General features: G+C 43.8%; 1 protein-coding gene across 1 annotated transcript; it reads left to right on the plus strand.

The window, feature by feature from the left end:
• Window positions 1-3,985: 3,985 nt before the first annotated feature.
• On the plus strand, window positions 3,986-9,145 carry LOC112563499 (frizzled-2-like). The gene has a single exon (XM_025237424.1). The coding sequence runs from the start codon at window positions 4,752-4,754 to the stop codon at window positions 6,534-6,536; it is 1,785 nt and encodes a 594-aa protein (XP_025093209.1). The 5' UTR covers window positions 3,986-4,751; the 3' UTR covers window positions 6,537-9,145.
• The last annotated feature ends 734 nt before the right edge of the window (window positions 9,146-9,879 follow it).

A 9,879-nucleotide genomic window follows, 5' to 3' on the forward strand; every position in this document is an offset into this window, starting at 1 on the left:
GTGAAATTCGAACTTCAGTCTCACTGTTCATTTACACTCGCTGTTTATTCCTTCCTAATTTCACCATCCTCTGCTGTTAATTATGCTGCTGAGTTGTCTTTCCCCCAGGTGACAATACAGGTGAGACGTAGACAAAAATAGGACAATATCGACACAGAGAGGTTGATATATGTGTGTGTGAGATAGAGAGACTATTATTTTCGTGGGTGATGAGACCTTGGCAGCGATTTGTATCGTTGTCAGTGTTGAAGCTTGCCGACGTTAGTGACTGCGCGCGGGAAACGGCGAACCGGAGGGCGGAGGAACGCGGACTGGAAGAGCGCGAAAAAAAAAAAAAAATGCCGAGACTCCGCCCATCGTCAGCCTCGTTCAAGACCGCGCGCACTTGGCAGTCGTGACTTTGTTTGTGAGCAGACGGTAGCAAGTATTTAGTTGACACGGGGCAGAGAGAGAGATTGTGAGCTCTGAACTCCACTGATGTGAGGACTCAGTATATCAGGAAACCCATTACACCTGCGACTAAGTTATAAGTCTTCGAGAGTATTCGGTTACTTTCCCTGACCTGTCGCGAGGTCGCTTTGCATTCAACTCTAGAGATGATGGGTATGTAGAGTTCGAATCTCTCCCTTGCCATGAATTGTCTTTTCAGTCTTTTTTTTCTTTCGCTTAAAACCTTTTCGTAGGGGTAATAAGGTGAGATCATCAAACTCACATTGCTGATAGCAATTTTAAAAAAAAAATTGAGAACGTGTCTTCATATCCTGTCTTGCCTACTCTACGGGATGTTTAAGGTGCATGAGGCGCCACCACCTCCACCACCACCACCACCTTTCAATGCATAACACAGCTCTCACATTTCCGAGACAAAAAAAATCTCATTGAATGGACCTTACATACACTGTAATGTGTGCAACATGATACTTGTATTACCGGCGAATCATTCCACTCGAATAAGGAATCAGAGTGCATTCATTCACGGTTGTGTCATGCCCGAAGGAACATAAATTAAAACCTTTCTTAGCAGATGCCTGGACGTTCATTCGTTGCTAGCAAACTTGTTTACAATTTAGTTTGGGACACTGTTCTGATTTGAGCTACAGTCTTATCTTCAGTTTACTCTGAACGAGCTGTAGAGAAAGGCGGTGATACTTTTCCGCAAAGAAAAGAAGAAATTGTGTTTTAGGCAACAACTTAGGCTACATCACGCCAAGCATCCTCACAAGAAGTAACCGTGACTTGAATAGGACTGCTTGGTAAGTGTTCCTTTCCCCATAAAGGCATCTTAATGATAATTAGCATAGTCCCACCCCAGTACAGTCATCTTGGTCAAGACAGAACTGTTATTTCCCCTTAAGTAATAACACTCACACACACACCCTAACACACACACCCTAGAAGACCTTGAAATCAATGTTAGAAAAAGATTGTAGATATGTGGGGAAGGCAGCAGTAAGTGGCTGGCAATGGAGGATGAGGAGACTTTTTTTGAGGGGGGACTTCATGAACAACTCAGCAAGGCTCGTCTTCGTTGATAGCAGCTTCCCCATGGCGTTATAGGTCACTGGTGCAGGTGAATGATGTGTCACATCCTGGACATGCCTCCGTGCCTCCATGACACGTCATTCTCACCAGTTTTAATTGACTGGGCCTCTTTAATTGGCGGGTCGTGCGAGGTTCATTGTCTCCCCTACGTCAATTACGTCACGTCTTTGCTACGCGTGTGCTACGTTTCGATTATATCGCCCCCCCCCCCCTTAAAAAATGGCAAAAATTAACAATTAAACTTTTAAAAGAACTTTGGGGCTCGAGAAACCAGATCAAATTTGCTTCCACGCGCGCTAAGGGAATTAAAAGGGAGACGACCAGCAGACAAGCACTAATTGCCTGGACATGACTGTGATTTGATTTGACCTGAGGGATGCTGCGCCTATTCCTGTGCCAAAACTTCACTACTTTATTTTACATTGTCACATTTTCTTATTTCTTCTACTCTGTCTTCCTTTTCTTACTACCCTTCATCTCTTTGAATCTTCTTCGGGAAATGCGAAAAAAAAAACCTCTGGTCAAACGCCTTCTCAATATCAGGTTCTTAAAAAAAAATGTTTGTAAAGGTATTTACCATTATTGTATACAATATGATTCTCGCTGGGAAGTTAAAAGAAAAACCCAAAAAAGGGGACGAAGGGAGAAGGAGGGTGTTAGTCGAATCTTTTGACAAGTTTGTTTGCCTTGACCGGAGTTTGGTAATTGTTTGCTGCGATGTTCATTCGAGGCCGAGTTTGACACATCTTGAAATAAGCCAGCACTTAGCGTTTTGACGTGTTTTCAGGAGGGACCCGCGGTCAGAAAGATTTCACGCTGACGACGAAAGTCGATTCAATTATTAAGAAATCAATACTTCCTTAGCTGACACTTTGTTATCTCGCGCTAGCCGCCCGCGCTTGTGTCACCAAGTGCGCCATGTTCCCTGGAGTAATTACGTCATTAACTCCGCATTAATTCGCGCGCGACTCACGAGAATACGCGTGTCTCAACGTTGTAACGCAAGTCACCTTCAGGTTTCCTCCATCCATCCCCCCACTTTCTTCCCCAACTTTCCCACCCAGAGGCCGAGACACTGTCAACAGCCTGCACGCGCGAGCGCGCGCACGGAGGTATTGAAATAATCTCAAAATTTTCAACGTGTCCACAACAGGAGGAGGACTATCTAGGACTCAAGTGTCCTCCTCCATACCAGGACGATAAGGGGGACTAGAGCTCGTGTCTTGCTGTGTCAGGCCTGTTCAAGGTCGGGTTTTTTTTTTATTTTTATTTCTCTCTCTCTCCCACACGCTGCAATGACTTGTTTCCACCACACCCAGTTTTAATTCAGGTAGATACCTTTGTGGGGTAGGTCACCCCTCGGGTCACTGTCGATATACAGAAGCAAATACACAGACATCAAAAGACGTAGAAGCAACACACAAATATTGAATGAACAATGAGAGAGAGAAGGGAGGAGAAATAAAGAGAAGCCGTACACAGGAAAAATAAAAAATAGACACCCCCTCCCTAAACCCCCACAAAACATAGAGAAACAGAAAAAGCGCGTCCGCATACCAGCCTGTGCACAGCACGTATCAGAGTTTTAGCAGACGACTCGGCGGTTGGTTGTTCTGAGCCTCGACGTGTTTGCCGACAACCATGCTACGTCACACTGGCACCTTTCCTCTCAAGCTCATGCATACGAAATCAAAAGACGGCGCGGGCACCAAACGCAGAGGAGACTATTATCAAACCTTAACCCTGTCAGGGTAAAGATTGATGGGCTGGGGGCCACATAAAGGGTTCGCCGCATGCTCGTACCCGGTGAACCCTTCGCCTGAAAACTGCTCAGTGCTCATAATGCGGCTATATTCATACACAAAGAAAAGCAAGTCGTCTTTTCAGGTGTGTGTGTGTGGAAGGAGAAGTAGGGGGTGGGGGAATATTTTTACAAACTGCGCCAGAACAGCTGAAAACCAGCGGCGTGAGCGAGACTGCAGCGAGGGTCTGAAGTCTTCAGGTGAGAAAGGTTTCCGGCTCATCCCACGTCCGCTTCCTGCCCCTCACCTGGCTGCTCGCCTTGGTCCGACCTACACTAGAGCCGGTGCCGAGCGGTGAAGGAGAGCTAGCTACCTGAAATATGTGTAACTTGCAGTCTCTAACCAAACTTTCATTTTGTGAGAGAAAGAAAAGCACACACAGAGAGCGGAAGAGAAAGCCTTATATGTTCACAACAAGCATCATTTAAAAATGTTTTGTAACAACAGGCTATACAGTACCCGAGCTAAAATACTGGAGTGTCGTGTTTGTGCTGTGTTTACGTGCTTGGATACTTCAGTGTCTAGGAAGTTAATAGCCCGTGCCTTTTGAGTTGGCTGTGATTATTATTGATTGTTCGATTTTGTCCTTTTTTTTTTTCCTTTTTAGCCATCCCCAGACAACTTGAAACAGTCGGTTGTGTTGTGTGGCTGTCTGCGCAAGCTACTCAGGACTGCGAAACCTGCCACTACCCAGCCATTCTACCCAGCATTACTGATTCACTTTGGAGATCCTGACATACCAACAAACTGCTGCGCATTCCTCAAACAGGTTCTCAACGATCCTCCATTACACCTGTATATAGGTATGATTGCTTCATCAACTTTATTCCACACCACCTCACCAAATGAAAGACAAATTCTACTTTCTTCTCAACGGCCATCTTTCACTCCGCCACCCCTTACAAACAAACACAATTGTGAAGTGTTTTCAATAATAAACATCACTCACAAAAGGAACAGTTAGCTAGCTACCCGTCATGCACACCCGGCATGAAAATACATTGGAACACCTCGCTCAGACCCTAACGCGGGAGGCACAAGGGAACAGCTTTTATGCAAAGTTGCCGTGACTGACAGCCAGCTTTTTCGGCTTCCTCGCTGCTGATTGGTTTAGGCAGATACGTCACAAGCTTAGCGCCCTCGCACGTTCGGGTAGCGCGGAAGGCAGCGCGGTGATCGCGCATTTCGTGTTTGGAGTGCCACGAGACACAGGAGAGAGAGACAAACCAGACGATTGTGAAGCGGAAAAAAAAAGAAAAAAAATATTCTGTGCTTTTACCTCGTTGTCGGAGTACCATGTTGAAGAGGTGACGTTTATACTGATATTATGGTTGTGGACTAGAGCCGGTTAGATGAGCTGCACGCGCTGATCACTTGGTTGTGTCGAGGCTTGAATGAGAGAGAGAAATGGCGGCGTTGACTGGCGGCGGACCAAGCGCTCGCTTTGTTGCGCTAACGGTGTGTGTTGCTGTGCTGGGACCTGCACTGTTCACCACCAAGGGAGGTTCTTCTTTCTACGCCGACGCCAACACGCAGAGTGTCCGGAGCAGTATCAATCCCAATCAACACCATGGTATGTGTGAACCTATCACCATTCCTTTGTGTAAAGACATTCAGTACAACGAAACTATCATGCCGAACTTGCTGAACCACCAAAAGCAGGACGACGCAGGCTTGGAGGTACACCAGTTTTTTCCCTTGGTTAAAGTACAGTGCAGCCCACATCTGCGTTTCTTTTTGTGTACAATGTACGTGCCAGTTTGTACTGTTTTGGAGGAGGCCATTCCACCCTGTCGTTCGCTGTGCAACCAGGCTCGCGAAGGTTGCGAGTCGTTGATGAACAAGTTTGGTTTCCAGTGGCCGGAGAGTTTACGTTGCGAGCGTTTCCCAGTCAATGGTCTGTGTGTTGGGGAAAACACAACAGACACGGAGCCGACAAAGAAACCGCCGACATCAAGCGGTGGTACAGGAAGTACCGGCGACAGTGGCGAGGTAGGAAACACTGTGATCTTACCGGATTCGAACTCTGGCAGCACGGACGTAGCTGTGACCAACGACCTCAGCATCCAGTGCCCCGTGGGGTTGGAGGTGCCCAAAGGTTTCGACTACCGCCTCAAGATCGGTAATCACGTGGAGCGTGATTGCGGCGCTCCGTGTTTCAACATGTTCTTCAATGACAAGGAGCGAAAATTTGCTCGCTGGTGGATAGGCATTTGGTCCTGCATCTGCCTGGCATCGACTTTGTTCACTGTTCTCACCTTTATGATCGACATGCAACGTTTTCGATACCCGGAGCGCCCTATCATCTTCCTCTCTGGCTGCTATTTCATGGTAGCCTTGGCCTATGTCGTCGGCTTTGCTCTTCGGGAAAAGATTTCGTGTAACGACCCTTTCGAGCCACAGACTCCTGGAGTGACCAAGGACCAGATGCTGCAAGTCGTGACCCAAGGCACCAAGAAGGAAGGTTGCACCATCTTGTTCATGATGTTGTATTTCTTCAGCATGGCCTCATCCATCTGGTGGGTCATCCTCACGCTCACTTGGTTCTTGGCAGCTGGCATGAAATGGGGCCACGAGGCTATTGAAGCCAACTCCCAGTACTTTCACCTGGCCGCCTGGGCTGTGCCGGCCATTAAGACCATCGCCATCCTGGCCATGGGACAGGTTGATGGTGATGTCCTCTCAGGGGTATGCTACACCGGCATCTTTGATGAGGATGCACTGCGCGGATTTGTCCTTGCACCATTGGTCGTCTACCTCATTATTGGCACATCCTTCCTCCTGGCTGGATTTGTCTCCTTGTTCCGCATTCGTACCATCATGAAGAGTGATGGCACTAAGACTGACAAGCTAGAGAAGCTGATGGTTCGCATTGGAATTTTTTCAGTGCTGTACACAGTACCAGCAACCATTGTCATAGCCTGCTACTTCTATGAGCAGGCCTTCAGATCCAAGTGGACTGTCACTTGGCTGAACACAAACTGCAACAACTTTGGCATGCCCTGTCCAACCTCAGAAAAGTTGGAGTCCAAACCTTGGCCCGCCTTTAACGTGTTCATGATCAAGTACCTCATGACTGTCATCGTGGGGATCACATCAGGGGTATGGATCTGGACTGGCAAGACCTTCTTGTCATGGAAGACCTTCTCTCGCAGAATCTTCTCTCGTAGGAATAACGAGTCTGTTGTGTGAAGGCTGTTGAACATCCCATCCAAGAAGACAGACTAGTTTCTTCATTGACAAAGAATGGTCAGCTATTATGAAAAATGAAGACCAGTCAGAGCCATTCTTTATTATCCTGCATACCAAAAAAAAAAATTTAAACCACATGTCTACAGGCTTGGTTGGTCACTGTGGGGCAACTAAAAGTGGTCACTGTTTAACGTGTAAAAATTGACCATCATCTATCTAATCATGATCATCAAGCTTTTGCCTACCATGATGTGGATCGAGTTTTGTCCAGCACTCCGTTCAGTTTTGTGTTCACATTCAGATGGAAGGCTAAGGTGAAAGGCATTTTATCTCGTGGAAAGAGATATTGGCTTTATGGGAGAAGGATCATGTCCAGGCTGACTCAGAAAGGCCAGGCAGGATAGAGATGTTTTAATCCACAGTGCCCACGCACAGGGTCAGAGCTACGGAAGTTTTCAGACAGGGAGCATATGCCTGTGATGGTGTAGTATCTGAGCAAAGAATGAGGAGCTGTTTCACAGTGCTGTGTAGTGCTGGGTTGTGCCATTGTGATGACAAGTTGATTGGGGGTGGTGGGGTAGCATGAACATTGCAGTCATCACTTGTGTGCTAATAATAGAAAGGGGGCTGCCAGTGTCAGTGCATTCTGACAATGCTTCTTGCCGACAAGATCTGGGATTTGGTTATCTGAGAGCAATGAACATGCTTTGGAATTCGCTTGTGTGATACTTTTGTGGCACCACAAATTGCAAGCTTGTTTCAAGTTGGAGCAGAATCAGCAAAAAGCGGCATGAAATAGGCCGGTTAGGGAAAAAAATCAGATTTTGGTTTTAGTCTTGTGTGTCACTCTTCTTAATAATTACAGACATTGAGTTGTGCATATATTCTATTAACATTTAGTTCTGGACCACTTTTTTTTTTTATACAAACTACCACCGCATTTATTTGTCCACCAAACTGACAACAGACTGTGTGGATTAAGATTTAAATCGTCACTCCTGAACACCATGATGATGTGTTCTTCATTTTATTGCATTATTCTTTAACTGTCTTCAGCTACAGGAATGTCATTTTATTTCTCCAAAACCATCAGTATTTATTTCCATGACTTTTGGAACACAGGTCACAAAGGGCCAGCATGAAGAGTGAGGAGAAAAGAAAATGTGTGCTCTTGAATAAGATGGTAGTCATTTCTGCAGAATGGCCCTTGGATTTCTTTGAATTTTTTTTTAAGGGGAGGGGGTGACATTCAAAAGCACAAACCTTGGAGAAGGCTCGATGTCTACTTAGGACAACAATGGCAAACTAGAGAGACTTGAAGAGGGGAAGGTTTGGTTCAGCTGTCCGTATCTTGGGAAAAAAGAAACTAAAGAAATTTGTGAAATAATACAATCCATTTGTTAAAAAAGCTTTAGTGGGTGAAAAGAGTGTTCATTTTGTGTGCCACGGATGTAAAGGCTGATTGATAAGTGTTGAGTTTAAATGTTCATTGAAACTTAAGTTATTCCTGGCATTTCAGCTATTTTACAAATCATAAAACAAAGCAACTGTTCTTGCCAGATTTGGATAATTCATTTACAGTTTAACTCTAAGTGATTAATAAATAAAATTGTAATGCATGTACAAGATTTATATCATAAGGATGTACAAATTGGTGCAAAGGAACAAATTGGTAAATATATTTTGCATATTGTCCTGTTTTTAGATAAATGAGAATTTCTGATTTGGTCCAAACTAAAGCAGATGTGTTTTCTAATGTTTTATAATGAAAAATATTTTTAAGAAATCTTAGGACAGACAGTCACATATACCCAATCTGATTTTTAAATTTCTTGAATTCAGTGACATAGCAAAGACATCATCTGTGGTAAAATTTTAGTAGGGTTGACAGTTTTTGTTTGTTTTAAGGCTTAATTGTGCTTTTTCTGTTACAACATAATTTTCAGCCATTTTTTAATGAGCTAAGGAAGACCAAAAACTGCTTTATTACTAATGTGACTGTAATTCTGAGTTTCTTTTTCTTCTTTTCCCAAACGGAAAAGAATGTTCTTAAAACTTGATAACTTCCTGCTGTTGGTGTAGGAGTTTTTCCCATGAGCCTAGTTAACACTAAATTGTGCAACTGCTCTTGTTTCATGTAAAATACAAGAGCTTGTTATTACAGTCCACCAGTTCATTGTGAGGGGTGTATGTTGGTGACAGAATGCCTAGATTTGTGAGAGTATATGGTTTTCATCTGGGCAGTGAGGATTGTGATAGAGGATTGTGGAATGAATGCTAGAAGTTTGTCAGGAAGATTGTCAGATGAATGTCAAAAGTGCCTGTGTTTAGAATTAAGAGAGCAAAAAGTAAATTTAAAGGTGAGATTGTGTCAGTCATAAGAAAACATCGACTGCGAGAGCGAATTCTGTGACTGTAGAACTGCGTGACTCATCAGTATGTTGAACAAGCAGAAATTCTGTTTTTATGCTTTGTTTTTGTGTTGTGAAATATTTGATTATTCTTTTTGTCCATGTTCTATTTACTTGTAAGTGATTATGTGCATTCTAGATGATGATGTTCTTTTAGTTGGTAACATTGGCTTCATTAAAATGTCTTGTACATTCTGACACAAGATCTCCTTTTCTTTTGCAAGCATTGCTTCAAGATTGTAGATGCTAATTGAATGAGGTTTGGCACAAATATCCGTCTCCTTTTAACTGTTTTCGAAAGAGTGTGTAAATCACATAACGTAGTAGGTGCAGTGTAATAGTTTGACCATATAGATTTCATAAAGAACTTTCCTTTAAACTTTTATACATGAGAACAGAAATTCAGTTTCTTGGTTTAAAAAAAACCAGATTTTAGATTGTTAACCACTGGAAATATTCCATGGGTCAGTAAACAATGTTAACATCTGCATCATGAAACAGCAGCAGGAATTCTTGACATGAACAGCACAAAAAGTTGTTTTGGAAAGTGTATTTTTTTACTTCATGCAAACCTGCACTGCTTTTCAAAGCTTCATAACTTTGGACATTCTTTGATCGCTGCGTGTGGCCTACTTTGTGCCATGGACTTGTTGTCATATTCAGGTCAACACTCCCGTTTGTTAAATTTATGACACAGCAGGCAGGTGTTTGGATATTGGCCACTAAGAATGTCTCCATGAATCCCTTTACTTTGAACTCTTGCCCAGGTCATCTTTGCAGTTACATGACAGGACACATAACAGCCTTTGGTTGCATCATCCTCGGTACAATGAAGATTGGCTACTGCAACTTCTGTGTATACATCATATTGTGTCATTGGCACATCAATAGGCATAAACAAAGGCCTTTATCTCTGGAGATTGGTCTATTGC

Source organism: Pomacea canaliculata, linkage group LG1 (assembly GCF_003073045.1).
Source record: "Pomacea canaliculata isolate SZHN2017 linkage group LG1, ASM307304v1, whole genome shotgun sequence".
Taxonomy (NCBI): Eukaryota; Metazoa; Mollusca; class Gastropoda; order Architaenioglossa; family Ampullariidae; genus Pomacea; species Pomacea canaliculata.

Excerpts from the sequence above, each read along its gene's own strand:
- LOC112563499 (XM_025237424.1), top strand. The coding sequence starts at position 4,752 with ATGGCGGCGTTGACTGGCGGCGGACCAAGCGCTCGCTTTGTTGCGCTA.